The 23985-nt window shown below is 40.4% G+C and overlaps 1 protein-coding gene across 1 annotated transcript in view; it reads left to right on the plus strand.

Moving 5' to 3' along the window:
* Positions 1-23985, plus strand: part of MORN1 (MORN repeat containing 1) — a 3597386-nt gene that overhangs the window by 2872284 nt on the left and 701117 nt on the right. The window contains exon 13 of the mRNA XM_044063000.1: positions 16292-16368. Coding sequence (XP_043918935.1) covers positions 16292-16368 — 77 coding nt within the window. The remainder of the gene's footprint in view (positions 1-16291; positions 16369-23985) is intronic.

Genomic DNA, 23985 nt, shown 5'->3' on the forward strand with positions numbered 1-23985 from the left:
CACTATTTTTTGGTAGGATAATTCTAATGTTGAATTAAACAGTATGTGTGCTGTAGCACACGCTACATTAAAGGCATCCTGTTACAGGGAGCAGAGAATTTTGGAGTTGAGGTTGAGCAGTGCTCCGTAAATAGCTAAGATAAAATTATTTTAGGAACAAAAAGGCTCTCTAGGACTATAAAACAGCATAGATCAACCTACCCATTGATTTAAAATGCCCTAAATTGTATATATATAGAGAGCAGCCATGCAGGTATTGACATTTATATGTAAGCCAGGACACTTTCATACCCTCTGTCTTAAAGCATAGGAAGGTCTTTAACACTATTACTTTCATCAAACAAAACTAGGTCATTACTAAGCACCATGACATCAGTATAAGATTTGTGGGTACTTTTCCGTTAATGGGGCAACACCTTTTTTCGGCTGCTATTATAATCATCATATTAATAATTATATTATCACTAATATGACTCACCAGGTACTACAAGAATTACTGTCAGATCATATTTGAAAGGCTAACAAAATACATGTATTAAATGCCTTAGCATTAAACAATCATGTTATAATATACTTTACGGCTGCTATTAATGTTCTTTTCCTTGTTAACGGAAATGCTCCAAATAAACCAGGTGTTGTGGCACAGTACAAAACTTGGAAGGGAGGAGGGAGAGTGCTGTTTTGGGACTACTAACTGAAGATCTTTTTAAATTTTTATTACCACCTTTAACCTTACTGAGCAGTTCCTGTTGGTGAAGTTATCATACAGTTAACATACCGACGATGTGTAATACTGTCAGAAACGTTATCTGAGCAACGCTGACTTCATCATCTAACCCAGCAAGTTCCTTTAGTTTGCATGGCAGAATGTCAAGATTTATGCCTGATATTCTTCTTTTCCTCCTAAAATGTGTTGTTTCCTTCTAAATGCTGCATTTACTATGGAAGTCACAACATTTCTAATGAGGCCTGAAGTGAATCCAAGTTAGAAGACATCTTCCTGCATAATCACAAAGAGTGGCAGATGTTTAACAAGCCAGCGCTCTTCCTTCTGAGTAGCCCCCTCACTTTGAATAAACAAACATACAGTCAGCCTCGAAAATTCACTTCATGTTATAAGACCGCTGTAGAAATCAGCGGATGGTGGGAGAACAAAGGCAAAAGTGAAACCATGACAGGACTGTTAAATAACCAGTGCTGACCTTCCAGAAAATGAATAGCACTCCAACAAGGAAAAGAACATTAGCAGCGGCTGAAAAAGTGTTGCCTTGTTAACGGAAAAGTACCGATTTTTGTTCTACTATGCACATCTTTATACACAGCCAATCCATATTTTTAGTGGTAGCAGATTAAAGAAAGGAGAGTTCCAGCTGATGGAGACATAAGTAGCTTGCTGGCTCTGATATGTTTACAGGAGATTTGTAAATGTGGTTACAGACCTGAGTGGGCTGGGGTGACTGTTTATAAGTCATTCCTACCAACAATAGTTATATCTTAGCAATTCCTCTTCAGAAACATGTTTATTACAGGTTGTACCCCATTGTCCCTCAAGTAATCACATATCCTTGACTTAGCCAAGCCCATTGTGTTATTTAATAATGAAGACAAGTTTTATGTGAAGATTGTGGCTTCCCACTTGCAAGGAATTTTACATTGCTTAATCTAATCTGGCTAGGTAGGCTTTGTAAATGTTTGGACAGGATTAATATTATCAAGGCATTGCAGCTAGGATCCTACTCTTTACTCTTTGTTCTGGAATTTTAGTGAATGTTGAGAAGGTACTCAAGTCAGTTGCCTGGACAAATTCATGGGATTTGTCTTCAAACTTTTTCCTCGCAGCTCCAAACAGCTGAGTTGTTGCATTCCTATCCTGTTATGTTGTTCTGCCATCCGTTCCCTCTCCAGAAGTTGTGATGAAATATGCTAGCCTGTTGTGTCTTCTCTCTTCAAAAAGGTTAGGATAGGAGTATATAATGTTCCTGATCTTGTTTTGTTGGCCAGGCAGACAAACCCTTGATCAGTTTTATCTGCAATACCAAGCCTGCAAAGGATGGCTGCAATAAGGGGAGAGGGTTAAAATTCTGTTTTCAGAAAATATCCTGCTGCTTACTTACCAGCATCTACAAGGTGCCAGATGGTACTGTAATCTGTTAGATAAATTGTATTATCCCACTGGATTGAAACTCATTGTTAGCAAAACTGAAGTCTTTCCACTGAATTTGGCAGCAACATTTATGAGTCATTGCAGCAGTCCCTTTTTCTTTGGGATCCCTCTGGACTGAAATAGTAACAAAATTATAGATTTAAACTATGGCCCTTGTGGCAAAATCCCTGCACTCTCTGCTACATGTGGAAGCATTTACACCTCCTGTTGCTTGGTAGTATCACTGACATAATCTGTTTTAGCTTCCCAGAGTCTTTAATCTTGCTAGAAATCTACCCACTCACCCAATGCATGCATCAGCCTGGCTACGTAAATACAAATAAACATGCTTCAGTTTCTCATTGAGGGAAACCTGATAGTGTATGACATATCTCATGCAGAGTGAGATGAATGGAGCTGGGAAACTTTGAAACCTATTCCCAGGCATTCGCCCTACAACACATTTTCTCAACAAAAGACGCCCCCACCTACTATGAATATTTTTCGAAACAAAAGTTTTGAATAACATCTTACTTCTAGCTGTTGCCTGTTATAGATATGCCTTTAGAAAAAACTGAAGAAGTGCACACATTGTACTGTGCTTAACACACTTTTGGGACTCTCTTAAGGGTGACAGGCTTGCTTTTTGTTTTGGGAATAGACCCTACTATGGAAGCATCCAAAGTTATGCATTGATTATAGCAGGTTTTCTGGACAACTTGCTATAACAGGGGAATCTCCACCTTCATTGAAATAGAAGGAAATACCACAATGGCTTCATTTTAGCATCTGGTTGCCAGGTTCAAATTACCCCAGGAAGATTGGTGGAAATACTTTCGGGTCTGATATATGTCACAAAGTAACATTCATGATACACTGAGTAACACTTGTTATCATTCATTTTAGCAGTACACAGTGTGCCTAATAATGCATACTTTTGTTGGTGTGGGGGGTGTTCTGAGATTCTAGGTAGCGTGCTCTGCATGATAGCACTCTACACTCTACACATTACATCAGTGAGCTAGTGTATTGTTCTGAGGAGGAAGAAAAGAATGCAAAATGCACAAAGCATGGCCATTCATGCACCCTGATGTTCAATGTAAAGAAAATATTTAAGTAAGGATGCTAAGAATAGTAGACTGTATCCTGCAGTGATATAGACTGGTTAGTTCTAAAGGGAGTGAGAACATTGTAACAGCAAACTATACCATACACTCAGCATTGAAACATAATGGATTATGCTGGGGGAGGGAATGCTGAGGGAGGAAGCTGTGTACACTGTACACTAAAACTGAGCAGTTGGAGACAGTGGGCAGAAAAAGAACATTTATAATGGACACACAGGGTACAGATGGTGCACCATGAACTGAAACAGAGTGGTTGGTCTTGAATGGGGGGCATTAAAGCTGTGCATATAGCATAACCGACTGTGCACTCTGAACTGAAAATAATGGTACTGAAGGGAATGAGTGACAAGTGCACATTTAAGCAATGGCAGAACACACAGCAAACCTTGTACCTTGCAATGAAATAGTGTCTGTTGCTGGGAGTGAGCATGTGTAAGTAAGGGCACACTCTACAACAGACTATCTGTCCCGAGTGAAATAGTGCAGCTGTCACTGGGGGGAGGGGGCTTCCAGTGTGTCATCTTCACGTATGGAGTACTTTTGTTCTTGGGGACTGGGATTTAAAAACAAACTGCTCATGTTTTATGACTTACAACACATATAGTTGTCATTTGAGTCCGCTGGAGAATGGCTAGTTTGCAGAGTGACAAGTGAATAGCAGAAAGTTTCTTAAATACATTTGTCCCATTTCTTATTTGTCTGTACTAGTTTCCATTTCAGTCGATTTAGACTTCTTATTTTGTGACTGCACTATACAGTCCTGTTATGGTAAAGGCCTGCATTGTGCTGAACTGATTTCATGTTAGTGCTATTTTTTAGTGACTGGCTACAGAAGCAGTAGCAGCATTTACTGAGAGAGAATGCCAGTGTTTATGCTTCAGTGTGTGTGTGTGCATTTTATATATATATATATATATATATATATATATATATATATATATATATATATATATATATATATATACACACACACACATTATATATATATATATATATATATATATAATATTTTGTACTGTAGTATTAGTGGAATTAATTTAAGATGGATGGTGAGGCTGCAGGTAGTTCACTAATCCTACACTACAAGATATTTTATGTATCACAAAAAACAGACCACCCCCACATTTTACACTTCTTTTATTTATTTATTTTTTTAGTTGGGCTTACTGTTTTCTGTTCATTTCACTAGGATACAATAGTCTTCTAAATTGTCCATTGATGAGGAGATTATGTAGGTTGCATTGGTATTTATGAATATATTATCTTATGCATGATTTTTCCTGTTCTAGTTCTAGGATTGAGGCTCCTTGATTACTGGGCTGGGTCTCCCCCAGGCTACCAGACCCTCATTCTTGTCTCCAAGCCTGATTGCATGTAACTACATGATCACATGGTACTGCATTATCAAAATCATTCCCTATCAGGACATCTGCAGGGATATCCTCAAACACACCTACTTGTTGGTTTCCTTTTTCACTCTCCCAGTCAATGTGAACCCTAGCCAAAGGTATTTGGAATGGGGTCTCTTCTAAAGCACTGACTGGAATAGACTGCCCAGGCAAGTTGTGCTCCTCTGTAACCATTGCATGCTTTACAATGGTTATGTCAGGGGCTTTGTCTCTCTCTCTTAGCAATGGCCTCTTTGCCATTCACTACAATAGGATATAACCTCTTGTGGTAGTTTGGTACCTAGGGCCTAACAAGCCTGGGCCATAACACCTCCCCTGGCTATTTCTTCCCACACTATTTACTTCCCTGGACCCCTGTCTAGCAGGGTGACTGATGTGATCCCCGGTGTGGTAGTTTGGTACCCTTATTGTCCCAAGATGACCTACTATTGGCATTTTGTCTTTCCCACTTACTGGCTCCCTCACCTTTTGTTCTCCACCTTACCTCTGTGGACATCTGTATGCCACATGGGTCCACTGGTTGCATTCAAAACATTTAACCTTAGGTCCTGGACATGTACCTGGACTAGTGGCTTTCCCTGCTACAGGCAGATTCTGTTGGGGCAGTCTGGGCTGTCCACCATGGGTTCCTTTAGACCTATGAGAAATACTGGGGGTCCCTTTCCTGTGCAGGGATGCCCTGCTTGCTAGGTATAGGTCTCCCTTCTTCCCCAACTCCTCTGAAGTAGCACATTGTCTATGAGCTAACCAGATCCTCATGTCCTCAGGCTAAGTGCTAAGGGCTTGTTCCCTAACCAAAATGTCTACCAGCCCTTCAAAAGTGGTGACCTGACATACACTTAGCCACCTATAAAAATAAGTGCTCAGTTCAACTACATATTCACACACACTTTCATCTGCCTTGCATCTATGCTCATGAAACTATTTCCTATAAGTTTCAGGTGTTAGCTTAAAAAATTCTAACAAACAATTCTTAACAGTAGTTTAATTTAAAACAGCCATAAAACAATTCTTAACAGTAGTATAATTAAAACAGCCGTAAGTGCCGCGGTGGTACAGCAGTAGCGTTGTTGCCTCACAGCAAGAGGTTCTCCTGTTCGATTCTCGACTGGAGTGCCTTCTGTGTGGAGTCTGCATGTCCTCCCCATGGTCGAGTGGCCTCCGAAATACATGCGTGAATAGGTGTGCCTTTGCTGAAGGTTGGGCATTAGGCTGGCAACTCAGCACCATAAAAATCTACTGTCAATCATTAGCGGACCGGAGTTCTGCTATGGCGACCCCTAACCGGGAAAAGCCGAAAAGTACAAACAAGTATAACTAAAACAGCCGACATCAGACATTTTGGACAAAATAGTTACAGCTTTACCATAGAGTAAGGGGGTCAGGAACCATACCCAGAGCCTTTGGTCAACATCATACTGTTTACATACACTCTCAAACATATGAATGAAACTATCAAAATTATCCCTTTCTGTACATTGCAGACGAAATGTACTGACCTTTTGTGCTTCTGGGGTCCAATTACTCCCTTCTCCATTACCTCTATGACTCTGGTGAAGAGTCAGCATCTCCTTTTCATGCTGCCTCCGACTCTCCTTTTCCATGCTTCCAGGCGTAGCAGTTTCTCAGTCTCCTCAACCTGTAGACATCTCATTCTCTCTGCTGCTTCTGTTTCCAAACGCCTGGCCTCTAACTCAAGTCTCTTTAGCTACTGATGAATTTTTAAGTCCTCTGCAGAAAGGTTGAGCTGCCCATTCTCTGAGTGTTGTACATCTCCACGGCCATCTCTTGATCACCCTCCTGATTGCTGTTTTCTGATGCAGCTGTGACCAAAGCTGCAATCATGTCTGCCTTAGTCAGGTTTCCATGCACCAGTCCCTTAGCCTGGCACATCTCAGCCAATTGGCTCCTTGTCAGCTTGCCATACTCCTCTGCTGACATGCTTGCTTGCTTTCCCTGACTAACTAAGCTAACGAAATAAAACAGTTGTTATCTGAACTCTGAATATTCACTGCATGGCTGATTTAGAGTGAAAAAACACCTTCAGTGATCATTGTACACAAGCTACAGAAATTCACTACCTACATCAGTACAAGCCAATTGCCAACCAATTAATATGTGGTGTGGGTATCCCACCACTGCCACCAATTAATATTGTGATGCCCGTGCATTGGCCCAGTAATCAAGGAGCCTCAGTGCTCACCACTAACACCAGTGAGAAGCGTCCACATTGGGAAGGATAACAAATACACAAACAGTAAAGTACAATTTCCCTTAAGAGCACACAGAGATCACAGTCAGTCTGGGCCTGGTTTCTTCCTTTCTCTCCAGTTCCCCAAAAAGACTCCCCACTGTCACAGCTATAGACTGGGGTCCTTAGCCAGGATCCCAAGCCAAGTCCTCCTAGCACTCTCTATGTCCAACCAGTGCTTCGTGTCCCTGTCCAAGTAGCTGACACACACACACACACACACACACACACACGCGCTTTGAGATATAATTTATATACAACCACATAGACAGTCCTGGGGAAGGTTGGCACAGGTTGACTAGCTGTGCCCCTTCTATCCAGGCTATAAGGTAGTAATCACTGCCACCAGGACCCTTACTTATCAACTACTAAAAAGGCCCTTACCAAAGTATGTCCAATTATTACTGTGCAATATTATTATCCAAATGGTAAGTGTGACTGAGCAGCAAAGCATGTTTGGAGTGGCTTTGTACAGTATCACTATATACATGCACTGTACTCTAGAGCTTAAATTCCCTCTACACAAAGCAGCCACAGTTGAAAGGTTTAAAAATATTTAATAAATAATAAAACACAACAAAAATCTCCACAATTCAACACAGTGCTAGTCAAGATTTCAGAGATCACAGGAAAATGCTTAAAATAATACTGTAGAATAGTCTGACAAATATAGAAAACAGCTAGACTAAATTTAGTATTTTCTGTCTATTTCTACAAGATACCCTAAAGTCTAAGATCCTACTTACATACAGACAGAGCAAAACAAGTGCTGTTGAGTGGTCAGCTCTGAAGACAAATGCAAAATGCTCTCTTTCTCTCTGTCTCTGAGAAAGTCCTTTAAATTGAGAATACATCCTGCTGACTCATTTTAGGTTACATCATTCTTAACAATTCTCTGGTTTCCCAGGCTAACAAAAACTCTACATTAACCTTTCTTAGTAAGCTTGCACATGGCCAGGAAACTACAGCAATTAAAGACATTATATATGTAAAATCTAGCAATTAAATCTAGTCTCAAAACAACAGAAAGAATCAATTGGTTCAGGCACGATGGCTCAGAGCCCTGAGATCCAGTCATATAATGCTTGACTTATCAACTTTTTTACAGCAGAGTGCACTGTTGTTACATTTTTGCAGTTCAACATCCAATACAGTCTTTTCACATTTAAGAGAACAAGCCCGTGGTTTATATTAATATTTACAAATGACAGAATTATCTACAAAATTCTATCTAGCTAGGCTGACAGCCTTCACATATCTTCACAGTTCATATAAATATATTATAATATGTATTATAAATACCCAGGGTAGTGTGACAGTGGTGAGGTCTGCGGTGGGAGTGACGGATGTTTTTAAGGTGGATGTAGGATTACATCAAGGATCAGTTCTGAGCCCTTTCTTATTTGCAATGGTGATGGACAGGTTGACAGACGAGATCAGACAGGAGTCCCCGTGGCTTATGATGTTTGCAGATGACATTGTGATCTGTAGTGAGAGTAGGGACCAGGTGGAGGAGACCCTGGAGAGGTGGAGATATGCTCTAGAGAGAAGAGGAATGAAGGTCAGCAGGGCTAAAACAGAATATATGTGTGTGAATGAGAGGGAGGATAGAGGAATGGTGAGGATGCAGGGAGTAGAGGTGGGAAAGGTGGATGAGTTTAAGTACTTGGGATCAACAGTTCAGAGTAATGGTGAGTGTGGAAGAGAGGTGAAGAAGAGAGTACAGGCAGGATGGAGTGGGTGGAGAAGAGTGTCATGAGTGATTTGTGACAGAAGGGTACCAGTAAGAATGAAAGGAAAGTTCTACAAGAGGGTAGTGAGACCAGCTATGTTATATGTGTTGGAGACAGTGGCACTGACAAAAAGGCAGGTATCAGAGCTTGACATGGCAGAGGTGAAGATGTTAAGATTTGCACTGGGTGTGATGAAGATGGACAGGATTAGGAATAGGTATATTAGAGGGTCAGCCCAGGTTGGAAGGTTTGGAGACAAAGCCAGAGAGGCAAGATTACATTGGTTTGGACATGTGCTAAGGAGGGATGCAGAGTATATTGGGAAAAAAGATGCTAAGGATGAAGCTGCCAGGTAACAGTAAAAGAGAGAGGCCTAAGATAAGGTTTATCGATGTGGTGAGAGAGGACATGCAGGTGGTTGGTGTGACAGAACAAGATGCAGAGGACAGGAAGAAATGGAAACAGCTGATCTGCTGTGGCGACCCCTAACTGGAGCAACCGAAAGAAGAAGAAGAAGATAATATGTATTATAAATGGGCAAGAAAAACTGACCAATGACCAGTAAGTGTGTCTTAGTAGTGTATCACATCTACTGCTTGTATAATACAGAAGTAGTTCAGGTAGCTCTGTCCCAAAAGAAGGGAAACAACAACAACAACAACAACAATAATAATAATAATAATAACAACAATAATAATAATAATATACTGTCAGAATCCTAAAAAATAAATGTCTGTCATGATTTAGACTCACAGAGTCTAATTCCTCCAGTCATAAAACAGATATACAAACAATAAAGAAAAATTTAAAAGTGATCAGTGCTGACTATCTTTTCAAAACTTGTTTTAATGATAATTGTGCTTTTAAATGTGCCTAATGCTTATAACAGCCACCGGGAACCATGTGGAATGATATGGAATGCTACTAAACTGAGTTTCAGCTTTCCCTGATGAGGAAACTGTATAGAATATTTTAACATCTGTGGCACAGGTTGATGGCATAAGCCTTTAAAGTTTCATAGTTTTATACTAGGCTCATGACCATGAGAGTCTTTATAAGCCTAGCTGTACAACCCAAACAAGTTTTGTCCCCGAGTACTTTGGACACCTGTGTGGTGGGTTATGTTACTAAGGAGGTAGCCAAGGGTTATGTCGGGGGGGGTATGTTAGTTGTGGGGATTAATTTACTTACTGATGACCTCTGTCCATCAGAGACAATGTAGCTAGACCAGGGATGAATTTGTGATTTGCCGTTCAATGATCAAGGTTTTGTTCGAATAGAGTCAGGGATGAATTCTGCTTCACTTGGACTGGGAAGCTATTTCATAGTGTAGGGATCCTTTGAGAGACATGTCTGCCTCTCATTCATGTTCTTTTTATGTCACAGGCAAAATTCAAGTCCTTAGATATAGTGTTTCTGGTGATGTTTGTTTGGATCGAATGTTTTTGGTGCCTTTGCTATTTTTCTCTAATTTCTCACCCAAATGTCCACCAGTTTCAAAGGAGTAAGTAGCATGAATTTCTTATGCGGAGAACATTTCATATTTCCATACCGGATCGGTCGAGGCCTGGGTTAACAACGACCGTCATCAGTACTGTTAGCCAACAGGGTGCTGGCGGAAATTGGGCTACTGTTGGCTGAAGAAGAAGAGAAGGGGGAAGGCATGCCCGAAGACAGGAAGAGAGGAGGAAGGATAGCTGTGTAGTAGTGAGGGTAGGAACTTTGAATGTTGGCAGTATGACTGGTATAGGGAGAGAGCTAGCTGATATGATGGAGACAAGGAAGGTTGATATATTGTGCATGCAAGAGACCAGATAGAAGGGAAGTAAGGCCAGGTGTATAGGTGGTGGGTTCAAATTGTTCTATCATGGTGTGGATGGCAGGAGAAATGGGGTAGGGTTTATCGTAAAGGAACAGTATGCCAAGAGTGTTTTGGAGGTGAAGAGAGTGTCTGATAGAGTGATGTTTATGAAGCTTGAAATTGATGGAGTAATGATGAATGTTGTTAGTGCATATGCTCCACAAGTTGGGTGTGCGATGGATGAGAAAGAAAAATTTTGGAGTGAGTTGGATGAAGTGGTGGTGAGTGTACTCAAGGGTGAGAGACTAGTGATTGGAGCGGACTTCAATGGGCATGTTGGTGAAGTGAACAGAGGGGATGAGGAAGTGATGGGTAGGTATGGTGTTAAGGAGGGCAAATCTGAAGGAGATTGGAGACTGTAAAGTGGTGACAGGGGAAAGTGTAGCTAAGCAGCATAGAATGGTGGTCTGTAGGATGACGGTGATCAAGAAGAGGAGGAGGAGTGTGAAAGCAGCGCCAAGGATTAAATGTTGGAAGTTAAAAAAGGGTGATTGTGAGGGTCTGTAGGATGATGTTGGTGATCAAGAAGAGGAGGAGGAGTGTGAAAGCAGTGCCAAGGATTAAATGGTGGAAGTTAAGAAAGGGTGATTGTGAGGTGGAGTTCAGGGAAGAGTTAAGGCAGGCACTGGGAGGCAGTGAAGAGTTACCGAATAGCTGGGTAACTACAGCAGAGCTAGTAAGGGAGACTGCTAGAAAGGTGCTCTGTGTGACATCTGGACAGAGGAAGGAGGACAAGGACACCTGGTGGTGGAATGAGGAAGTATATGAAAGTATACAGAGGAAGAGGCTGGCAAAGAAGAAGTGGGATTGTCAAAGAGATGAAGAAAGTAGACATGAGTATAAGGAGATGAGGCGCATGGCAAAAAGAGAGGTGGCGAAGGCTAAGGATAAGGCATATAGAGAGTTGTATGAGATTGGACACTAAAGAGGGAGAAAAGGACCTGTACCAATTGGCTAGACAGAGGGACAGAGCTGGGAAAGATGTGCAGCAGGTAAGGGTGATAAAGGATAGTGAGGGAAACGTACTCACATGCTAGGAGAGTGTGTTGAGTAGATGGAAAGAGTACTTTGAAGGGCTAACAATGAGACTCTTTCCATTTGTCAAGGGAAGATCATGCCTTTGAACTTGGTCGACTTCTTCGAATAGTCACCAAGGCCATTGATGAGGGAAAGGCAGTCCATACAGCCTACCTTGACCTATGAACCTATGAACCTAAGAGAATGAGAGAGAGAGACGGTTGGATGATGTGGGGATAGAGAATCAGGAAGTGAAACAGATTAGCAAGGAGGAAGTAAGGACAGCTATGAAGAGGATGAAAAATGGAAAGGCTGTTGGCCCAGCTGACATACCAGTGGAAGCATGGAGGTGCTTAGGAGAAATGGCAGTGGAATTTTTAACCAGATTGTGTAATGAAATTTTGGAAAGTCAGAGGATGCCTGAGGAGTGGAGAAAAAGTGCTTTGGTATCTATCTTTAAGAATAAGGGTGATGTGCAGAGCTGCAGTAACTACAGAGGGATAAAACTGATCAGTCACAGCTTGAAGTTATGGGAAAGAGTAGTGGAAGCTAGGTTAAGAAGAGAGGTGATGATTAGTGATCAGCAGTATGGTTTCATGCCAGGAAAAGAGCACCACAGATGCAATGTTTTCTCTGAGATTGTTGTTGGAGAAATACAAAGAAGGTCAGAAGGAGTTGCATTGTGTCTTTGTGGACGTAGAGAAAGCATATGACAGGGTACCTAGAGAGGAGTTGTGGTATTGTATGATGAAGTCGGGAGTGGCAGAGAAGTATGTAAGAGTGGTACAGGATATGTATGAAGGTAGTGTGACATTGATGAGGACTGCGGTGGGAGTGACAGATACGTTTAAGGTGGAGGTGGGATTACATCAAGGATCCGCTCTGAGCCCTTTCTTATTTGCAGTGGTGATGGACAGGTTGACAGATGAGATCAGACAGGAGGCCCCTTGGACTATGATGTTTGCAGATGACATTGTCATATGTAGTGAGAGTAGGGACCAGGTTGAGGTGACCCTGGAGAGGTGGAGATATGCTTTAGAGAGGAGAAGAATGAAGGTCAGCAGGGCTAAAACAGAATACATGTGTGTAAATGAGAGGGAGGGTAGAGGAATGGTGAGGATGCAGGGAGTAGAGTTGGTAAAGGTGGATGAGTTTAAGTACTTGGAATCAACAGTTCAGAGTAATGGTGAGTGTAGAATAGAGGTGAAGAAGAGAGTACAGGCAGGGTGGAATGGGTGGAGAAGAGTGTCAGGAGTGATTTGTGACAGACGGGTACCAGTAAGAGTGAAAGGGAAGGTCTACAAGAGTGTAGTGAGACCAGCTATGTTATATGGGTTGGAGATGGTGGCATTGACAAAAAGGCAGGAGTCTGAGCTGGATGTGGCAGAGTTAAAGATGTTAGAATTTGTACTGGGTGTGACTAGGATGGACAGGATTAGGAATCAGTATATTAGAGGGTCAGCTCAGGTTGGACAGTTTGGAGACAAAGCAAGAGAGGTGAGATTGCGTTGGTTTGGACATATGCTGAGGAGGGATGCTGGGTATATTGGGAAAAGGATGCTAAGGATGGAGCTGCCAGGTAAGAGGAAAAGAAGAAAGCCTAAGATAAGGTTTATGGATGTGGTGAGAGAGGACATGCAGGTGGTTGGTGTGAAAGAGCATGATGCAGAGGACAGGAAGAAATGGAAACAGATGATCCGCTGTGGCAACCCCTAACGGGAACAGCCGAAAGAAGATGATTACAACACTAATGACACAAGTACTAGCTTGACGTATATGTATCAGACCACAAAACTTTGTCTTCTTAACAGAGAGCTCTGATGCCTCTTGGAAGGAGCTGCAGAACTGCATTCAGCTCCAATTAGTTGCTATGGCTTCACCTCAGTATACCATATGGTAGAATTATATCACAGAGGCTGTGAATAACAGTTTGTGTGATCTGGGTTACTGCACTCGAAAAACATGTGCAGTACAATTAACTTCCTTCCGAGATAACAAATATTGTCATTGCTGAGCAGATAAAATAATTGATGAGCTGAACTGTAATCCTGTACCTCAACTTTAAAGTGAAGAAAACAGAATCAGTCAGCAGGCATTCTGACTACACCCAGTCCTGCACACACACACACTATACACATCCATATAATCAGACCTTTGCATAATGCAGAATGCTAATGTCTGTGTATTGTCCTTTTCAAAGCTCAATCTCCCTGTCTTTTTTGGCAGGAAATCTCTGAAAGACTTTGCACCCAGACTTGTCTTTCAGTCATCTCCACTCAATCTGCCTGACAGTTTGAGTGCATGGAAGGTGCCCTGAAGCTTTGGAAGCTGGCCAGCTGTTATATCCTTGGCAGGATTTAACTCATATTGCTAAGGCTACTGCAGCTGTAATTATTCAAACATCTACTCTTATGGTAACTTTACTTACACAACAGTACTTTCTAATAAAACTACGTTAAGAATAGAAACAGCATGGAGTAGTAGTATAATATGTACAATTCTAATGAAACTTAATATTGAAATAAAGATGTTAGTAGTTTTCAGTGTATCCAAATTTAAATTAGTATAGCTTGCTCTTATAATAGCAATCAACGGAGGTAGAGAAGGGGGAATAGAAGGAAACAGAAAATGGGAGAGTGTGTGGGAATAGATGAGAAGGAAAAGTTGGAATTTATGGCAACTGGGGGAAATTGGAGAAATGTTTTGAGAAATGGTGGTGAAATAATGTAGCTGTGCAAGTAATTTGTGCTTCAGGAATCTATAAGCTTGGTGTCTTACAGACATGGTAGTTGTTTCAAAGGTTCACATTATCCTGGTGAGGTACACAAGTGCAGCCAGAAATGTATTGAAACATTGAAGCTGGAAATGGTCTCTTTACTTGTTGCCATTTGTGTGCATTGCCACTGACTAGGTGACAGACTTTGTCCATGTTTCCGGTTTGCTGGAAGAGGGATAAACTAAGTTTTATTGACTTTGTTTCCACTTTTTCCATTTCCTCTGAGCTTGTGTAAAGTCTGGGGTCTTAGGACTTGTTTGCATGTTGGTCAGGTTACAAAGGGGCCCTGCTTAACATTTTTTTATGTTTTTACAACCTTGGAAGTATTGCAGTTTTAAGTGTGCAACCTCCTGAGATTTTAGACCCTTTACTTTTGTGTAATTATTTTTTTAAGCAAACTGAACAATGTTCTCCAAATTGATTGATGTTGCCCATTACTCTGGTAATACTTGTATCCACATTTTTGACATTGTCATACTTTTTGTATTTCTTATTGCTTATTGTTTAGATATTTTTTTGAATGATGATCTGATTTCTGTAAACTAATTTTGTATACCCCAGTCTATTTGTGTTATTTAATTCTGTGTAAAACAAGTACTTGTCTTAGTATTGCTCCTACAACTTCTGTAATGATTGTACCTGTCTTGGATTGCTTATCATAATGTTGTACTCTTTAATGTTGTATTTTTATATGTGGAGCTTTTATCCCAGGGCCTCTGCTGAAAATTGGCTATTAGCCCAGTCGCACCTTCCTGATAAACAAATGTCAAATAAATAAATAAATAAACTAAGTGACAAACAATTATTATTTGATCATTGTGCAGTCTGTACTTTGTCCCAGCACTGGTAATGCACTCCCAAAGATGAAACTTTATGTTTGCTTTTGATAAGACTTTCTTGTTTATAATTCCGTTTTTGTGCACTACTATTACCGTGTCACTATTTGGTTTATAAATTTAGTAGTTGTTCATGAGTTATGTAGATCCATGTGCTGGGAGGTTGTCTGTAGCCTATGGAACTGTGTGTGCCTGTACTGGGTACCATTATGAGTTTAGACGGCAGTAATTCCTTAGCCTTCTCTTAGTTACTTCATTCAGATTTATTTGTTTACTAAATGGAGTGCAGTACTAAACTATGGGCTAGGCTTATAAATGCCCTTGGGCAGTTAGCCTAGTATGAACCTATGAACCTATAGGCATAGTTTTTATTCAAACTAACTAAAAGGGGTGAGCCACATCAACTATACTATAGGCTTATAAATGCCCTTGGGCAGATAGCCTAGTATGAACCTATGAACCTATGAATGAAATGTGAATTGACAAGCCAGACACCTATATTGTAAAACCATTTAGTTGATCACCTTCTTAATCTCTGGTAAACTGAAGGTAATGCTAGTGAACAATGCAGCAATAGGGAGAAATAACCAAAAGAAGAAGCTAGAAGTACTGTGTGATTTGATTCTAACATTTGGCCTTTTTTAAGGCAGGAGAACTGCAACTTTTAGTATCTTGCAGGTGCTTGCTCATTCCTAAAGATGTGTCTTTGGAAGTAACCTTGCTGGTGTTGATGCTTCCGTGCTGTGCTTGCATCACTGGAATGTGCCTTGATAACTTTTAAGAAAACCTTTAGCTCTTTGGGTGGGCCTGATAAAACATTGTGCTTTCGTGGCTTGCAGCATTGAGTTAGGAAAGAAGTAAAAAAATAGGTGAACTTCAGGCGATCAAAAATGAAGTATAACCTACCTGCATTATTTCATATATGATCCTCAGCCTTTTTTTTCTCAGTTGCCTGTATTTTCATTGTTCTGTTAAATGTGCTTGTTAATAATGTGTGCATTTTCAGAAGGGGGTTGGAGTGGGTGGTGAAGTGACTTTGAAAATGAGAATCATATCTAATCTGTTTCCTTGTGTAGTTTAACAAGAGAAAATAAAACTGAAATAACTGCATTTATGTTTTTTTCTTCTTTGACTGCAGAAGGGAGGCAAGAAGCCAAGTGGCAGGATGTCTGCTGAGAAAATTCTAGTCTCACAAGAGAAGATTGGAGACAGCAGGTATGCGTGATTCAATCAGCCCTAGTGGCACTGCTTATGCTGGGGGGAGGGAGGAAGGGCAATGAATTCTTCTTCTCATTTAAAACAGTGCTCTTATTCCTTTGGGGCGAATAAAGACAAGACGCAGGTGCTTCTATTTTCAGGCACATACTCCATTCTGTAAGAGTGCAGTCACTGCATTTTTCTTCTTTTTAGCTTTTTTGCATCACCTTCGGAAATTAAACATCCCATTAACTCTTTCTATGATAGAAATTAATTCAGCACGCTTTTCAATGAACCTGTTCTTGTGGGTCTGATATTACTTGTTACCTACCTGTTGATTTGAAGATCTTTATCTTGTACATACCCTGCTTTCCATGGTGACACCTGTCCTTATAGGCAAGCATAAAACAACACTATCCTAGTGGTAAGAATACATTTTTTTTAAATCTGTACTTTTATGCAATAAAACTCAGAGCAGGACTAAATATATCATGTACATCATACAGTTGTTTTCTTGTGTTATATCCTTTTAACCACTTCACTGAAAGCACAAGCACAATATCATTTCATTTTGTCCTACTATTAAAGAATATAAGTAAATCGCATAGAAGTTGTCTGTTATAGGAATGTTGAAGTGCTTAAACTATTATCCGTCATTGCAGTCTCATTCTAACCATATATTCAGGATCATAGAAGGTTACTAGGCTAATGGCCCCAGGACCCTTACATGCCTAGCCAAGTTTAATCCCTGTTCCAAAAGGTGTCTGTTTCAAGCAAACACTAAAATCAGCACCTATTGCCCCCATCTGGGAGGGACACAGGTAGAACCCCTAGGGTGAATTGCTGCTTACTTATCCAATCGTTTAAAATACGTTTAAATAGGGCCAATGAGGGGCTTTGTTTAACATGAACAGGAAGCTTGTTCCAAAGGTAGGGCAACCTCTGTGAGACAAATATGTCTCTCCAGCAAGTTTTGTTGATGTCATATAGCAGGTTAAGGTCCTTTGACTGAGTGACCCATGTGCCATTTGACATGCAAATGTGCAGCATCTCCACTAAAGCTAGGTCAGAAATTGCTCTATAGGCAAGGCACAGGTCGCCTCTGAGCAATCTGTATGACACAGAGTAAGTGACAATGATTTCAATATGTCCACATAAGCAGATCTCGAAGACTCTGAATTTTTTGTAAGGCTTTGTGGTCTCTCCAATTCCTGCAGGTGTTTGGAAAGGAACATACCAAAGGGGGCATTATACTCTATTATTGGCATGATGACAGTACAGTACAGTGGGGGGGGGGTTATAACATCTTTTTTTCTGCAGGCAATGCCATTACTTATGACATGAGCATTATAAAATACCCTTCCTACCACTGTGGAGATATGGTGATTGAAGTTAAGGTTGCTGTTGACCTGTGTGCCCAGATCTGTCACCACTGACTGTGTGGATAGGGTATTGCTATTGGTGGGATAGTTTGCATGAACATCACCCTTGCTGAAGGGGATGATAATGCATTTTTTTGCATTAAGTTTAAGACCATGACTTTGGCACCAGTCATTAGTCTGTGTAAGACCTCATTGAAGGATGTTGACATTGCTAGGTGTTTCAATGATCACTCGCAGTTTGCAGTCATCAGCAAACTTTGTCAGCCACAGTCCTTTAGTTTTAGTCTGTACTATGGAGAAGTAAATTCTGAACAGTAGGGGTCCCAGAACCGGTCCCTGTGGAACACCACTGATGATGGGTCTGCTGGAGGAGGTGAAGTCCCCTATTTTGCCCATATGAGTTCTATCAGTGAGCCAATTTCCAACCCACCTGACAATGTGGGTTGATACCCAGCTGGTTGGGTTTATCAATGATGCCTGAGTTGGAGATTGTGTCAATGGCCTTGGCAAAGTCTAGGTAGGCCATATGCACAGATTTTCTCTCATCTAAGGCTTTGGTGACTGTCTTGAAGAAGCCCACCAAGTTTAGTGGTCTTGATCTCCCCTTGACAAAGCCAAATTGGGTAGGGTCAAGTGTTTGGAAATTTCCTATATCTTTGTTAATAAGGTCCATGATGATTTGTTCCATGGCCTTGCAGATAAGGCTGGTCAGGCTAATGGGTCTATGGTTCCCAGGGTCCATGGATGCACTTCCTTTGTGCAAAGGGATGATGGTAGCTGTTTTCCATTCCACTGGGACGAAACCAGTGCTTAGATTGTGATTGAAAAGCATGCCCGATACATTGCTAATTCCTGTTTTAACCCATGTAGAACACCGCCCAGGATGTTGTCTGGTCCCATAGATGCTGCCTTTTTGGCCTTGTAGAGGGCATTTAAGACCTGATTCTCAGAGATACTAGGTGGGGGACAGGTATTAGGGATGCTTTGGAGTATATGTGGAGGAGACAGGGGAGTGAAGTTTTCACTGAACCTTTCAGCCAGCAGGTTTGCTGTATCCACAGTTTCTTTATATGTAGTACCATTAAATATGAGTTCAGCGCAAAGCCTTGTGGTTATCCTTAGTTAGGGAAGTTAAACTGGATTCATAGTTAGCTTTGGAGGACTTCAACAGGAGTCTTATTTGCTTGTTTAAGTTGAGGATGGAGTGCTTTCAGTTTTCCTATGCTTAGAGAGCAATTTCTTTCTCCTATTGTATAGCCTATTAATGGCAGTTGTCCACCAGACAGGTTTGTGTTTCCTTGAAGATCTTGCTCTGATTCTATCAGGTACAGCACAGTCAAAACAATTGCACAGGTGCTTTTGTAAAGCATTGGTGTATAACTCAGCATAGGTGTCTGTTCCACTAGTGGGGGAAGGGGCTAAGAAGCTATTTATGCTGTCGCATATGAGGCTGTAATTGGCCTTGAAGAAGATTTTTAGTCTAGTTGTTGCTACGGGGGGGGGTGGGGGGTCTTGTGTTATAGTTACTTCTAGTGACACTGATTTGTGGTCAGACACCACCAGGGATGGCCACACACTGGGAGTGCTGCAGCTGTCCTCCATGTTGGTGAGCATGAGATCCAGGATGTTACAGCACCTTGTGGGTATGTCAACCAGCTGGTTCAGGGCATTGGAGTTAATGAAGTCCAGGAACCTTTGGGCAAGTGAGTTAGAGCATACATAATTTACCCAGTCAATGGATGGGTAATTAAAGTCACCCAAAACCAGGATGTTTGGTTGTATCTTGATTGACTCAAGTAGATCCGAGTAGGCTGAGGGGATGTCCTGATTTATGGAGAGGGGATCCTATAGCTGGCAATGATCTGAAGAGGGATCTTAACCTACAGTCAATTGCACCTGAAGTAATTCAAGGGATTCATGTTGTTTAACTAATCTAGAGGTGTATTTATCTTTAATGAATATTGATACACCACCTCCTTTAGGTCTCATGCCTTCAAGTTTGTGGTCTGAATATGTAGAAGGAAATGTAATCTGGTATAGCTGGGGTGATTTCAGCAGCCTTAAACCAGGTCTCATTGACTGCACAAATGTCAGCATCTTCCAAAATGAGGACTGTGTCTGGTTTAGCCTCCTAGTATCCTAGCATTCAAAACATAACCTTGAGGTTGTTTTATTGCCGGCTAATGTATTGAATATTAATACCATTTATTTATACCCTTCCTTACACAGTCATTATCGACAGCTTGTAGAGTATTAACATCATTCATTTCCTTGTATCTTAACACAGGGCGCCACAAAACATATAAATATTTGCTGTCTCAATTATATTCAGCATCTATAACTCAACAGCTTTGCAGACTTGCTGTATTAACCATTGCCTTAACTTGCAATTGGACCGATGTCAAACTGAGAGTGTGGTCTTACAGGGAACTCTTCGGAATGCCTTGTAAGAAAACTTACTACAAGTCATGAAAGAAAAACAGATTACACTGCTAGGAAGGGCAAGTACTGAAGCGGATCAGATGTATTTCACCATACTTTAGGGAGGAAAACATTTGTGCAGTGTGTTGGAATTTTCTATTTATAATGTTGAGATACAGGACTATCCAAACAGCAGAATAGCATTGTCTTTAACATGTATGTCAGGCAGCAGCCACTGTGGGTAGTGCTTGCATTCAGATCCTGGTAATTTTACAAATTACTGTTAGCCATTTCTGCTCATGCATAACTGATTCTGTCCCTCAAGGCTAAGTGACAAATGAGGGTACACTATATGTGGAAAAAGATCACTGGAGAATCACCTGGCCTGCCTTTCACTCCTATGTGGTTTACAGTTTAGTCATTTCTTTTTTGTTGTTATATTTTGTCAGACCTGCTCTGTGTGAAATCACTTTATATTTTATTTTGTAATGCTGTTTTCTTCAGATTAATGGTGTACTTTCAAATAAAATATAATTAATTTTTAATTTATTTCTCTTATTCTGAGAACCTATTTTATAGTGTAATGTTCCATGGTAAGACTGAAAAACCTTCACTTAGTTTCATTGTTGATGAATAATCCACCTACTCTAACAATTTAACTGTGCAGTGCATACACACAGCCACTTAGAACCTTAACTTTCCATACATAACTTACTCCACAAAGTCTTGGTATACTTAATAGCCAGTAGCTACATAAAGGGCCCCTGGTTTGTGTGAAGAGGTGCATTTCACTTCATATGTATATTTAAATTGTTTTAGATAGATAAAACATCAGTTAGTCAAATCTTATCCTTTTGGCATTACTCCCCCATTCAATCAACATTAGTAAACAACTGGAATCATGGATTTGCACTTTACAACTGTTTCCGTAGCCAGTTTGGTCGAACTGGGCTTCCTAATTCAGGTGTGTAATTGTTTCATGTTTACTTACAGTCACGTATTAGTTAAGCAAAATGAAACAAAGTGCATTCTGGCCAAGTGGAATATTAAACTGTATATAAATGGGGGTTCCCTACCCCTCTATTTCTGGGTACCCCTACACTATATAATAATGAAACTATCTCTTTGGCTATTTACTTAGAATCATACATTTCAACCTCTAAGTTGCTGAAATCTGGACAGAGCTAAACCTAATGAAGGTACAAAGGCCCAAAGGCATGGACTGTTTTGAAATGTTGCTCTTAAAACTGTAGAAAGTTGCTAGAATCAATGGTTTTGTGTTCTCATGCATTTTTTGAAGGATGTGAAATCTGAATCTGAAATGTATGTCATTATTTAGTGTCTTCAGTCTTCAGTGTTTAAAAGCCACGGTGGTGCAGTGGTTGCATTGTCGCCTCACAGCAAGAGGTTCTCCCGTTCTATTCCCGGCTGGAGCACCTTCTGTGTGGAGTCTGCATGTCCTCCCCATGGTCAAGTAGCATTTGAAAGACATGCATGAATGGGCGTGCCTTCGTTGAAGGTTGGGCGTCGAGCTGGCACCTTGGCACTGTAAAAATCTACTGTCAATCATTAGCGGAACAGAGTTCTGCTGTGGCCACCCCTAAGCAGGAAAAGCCAAAAGAAAAACAACAGTCTTCAGTGATTAGTCAGAAATGTACCAGAAAACTATAGACTTTGGAGGAACAGGCCAAAACTATGAGGCAAAAACCTGAGTTGAGAGGTATGCATAGCACTGGCTTTTCACTGTTTTATTGCTTCAGGAAATTTCATAGTATAGTCTGTAATCACAAGAATGTAATGCAACAATTACACTTTACTAAAGGTCCTACAAGATCCACAGTTATCCTGTTGAATGTGACTTCTTTGATAGCCATAGACAACTGTGGACTTCTGAACCAGGATGTGGTGTAGTTTGTGGTGATTCTGGACATACTAGACAGAAATTCTTAATAATTTTCATTGCAACAGAAAAAAACGGATCTAAACGTTAGAAATAAAACTCACTTATTGTATCACACCAGAAAAAATAAACTTGCTTACTTTCAACACCAGAAATAAAAAAAAATCACTTTTTTATTTCTGGTGTTGAGATCCAGTTTTTATTGTTTTTACTGTTTGTTGTATTTAACCCATTGATCTCAAACACTCAGCTGTTCTCCTTTTTCTTTCAAAAGAACGAATATTGCCATTTTCATTGTAAAAGGACATTAAAGTCTTGCTAAGATTTTATTGTTTATTTTTCCATCTGTAAGTGTCTTCCAAAAATGACTGTACTGGATTCATCACAAGTATTCTAGAAGGTTTTAGAGCTAACTGCTGGTGTAGTATTTCTTCTTAGTCTTTACCCTGCAAAATAAGTAATTCTTTAACACACAATGCAGATATGTTACATGTTCAACCTTCTCATTTCTCTGGTCATCTAGTCTGGCTATGTTTTCTTCTAACCATACTTATGTATCATTTTCCTATTTTGCATTCTGAAAACTTTCATTGATTTTCCACAGATGTGCAAGTTTAGGAGCATTTTCATTAGTGAAATGGAGGGTATAGCCTCTTCACCTATGAATGCAGGTATAGACCTTTCATCAGTTTACCTTTAAAATGTCTCAACATTCTTGTGCAACTCTTTACTTATCAGACTTGAAATGTTGGAAATTGCAAAGCCGAATGCTCAGAAGAGCAAACATGGTACACAAAAAAAAGAAAGTTGACACATGAATGTTGACTTTTTGAGAAGCACGCGTCACTTCCAGATGTCTCCGACGACCATTATGCAGGGGGCAAGCCCTCCTGCGCCTGCCTCTCCCCTTCTAATTATATATACTAACTCCAAGATTGCACTACAGTGAGGGAAAGGGTACTTATCCCAAACCCCACTGTAGTGCGATCTCCACTCAGAATGCCTAATTCACAACAGCGAATGCACACTAGCTTTCACTGTTATGGGTTCGGCATTTTGTTGTTCGCTAATTTGAACTGCTGAAAACAGACTTTAACACATCTGGGCTAGTAAAGCCCAAAAAAAGCTAGTAAGGTCAGACAAAATCAACTACTATCACAATATCCAGAATAAACACTCAAAACACCCTCAAAAATTCTGGGCTGCAATTAATAACCTACTTCATCCAGGAAAATCAGCTACCCCTAACCCAGCAACAACTAACAATTCTGACAACTTAGCAACCCAATTCAATAAATACTTCACAGAAATTATTCAAGCCCTTGTTAACTCTCCATCATCTATAAATAAAAAAGTAAAAGTAACCACAGTGTAAAATATAACTAAAGAAAAAAGAATGAAACATACACTATGAAGCAGTAGGAAACACTTTCAGTCAGCCAAACTCTTCAGTCCAAGCTGTTTTTTATTCTTCCAACATACAGAGACACAAATTGAGCACTTTCATCCCCTGAAACTGGGGACTTCATCAGACTCTAACTGTACTCCGTAGTACAGCCTTTAAATACTGTTAAAATGAGTGATGTCATCACCCTACACAATCCTTTAAAGATACAGCTACCTTACTGCTCAAATGAAATGCACTACAAACATCTTTTGACACAAGAACAGTATGGAATTGTTAATCTGGATGATTCTGCATTTGATCAGCATCTGTCCTGTGAATCACAGCTGATCAACAGAACAGCTAACTGATGTACAGGTGACAGATCATTGTTATAGTTAGGAAGAGAATATACATTTTACCCAGTCTTGTACATTCACAGACGTATATAAAATAAACAAGGGATGTGGAAAGTACAAGACGCTTGTCCACCCTGCAAAAATCTTGTTTTCTTATTTTATTTTGCAGTCCTGCAGGTTAGATAACAT

Source organism: Protopterus annectens, chromosome 2.part1 (genome assembly GCF_019279795.1).
Source record: "Protopterus annectens isolate FY-2018-M chromosome 2.part1, PAN1.0, whole genome shotgun sequence".
Taxonomy (NCBI): Eukaryota; Metazoa; Chordata; order Ceratodontiformes; family Protopteridae; genus Protopterus; species Protopterus annectens.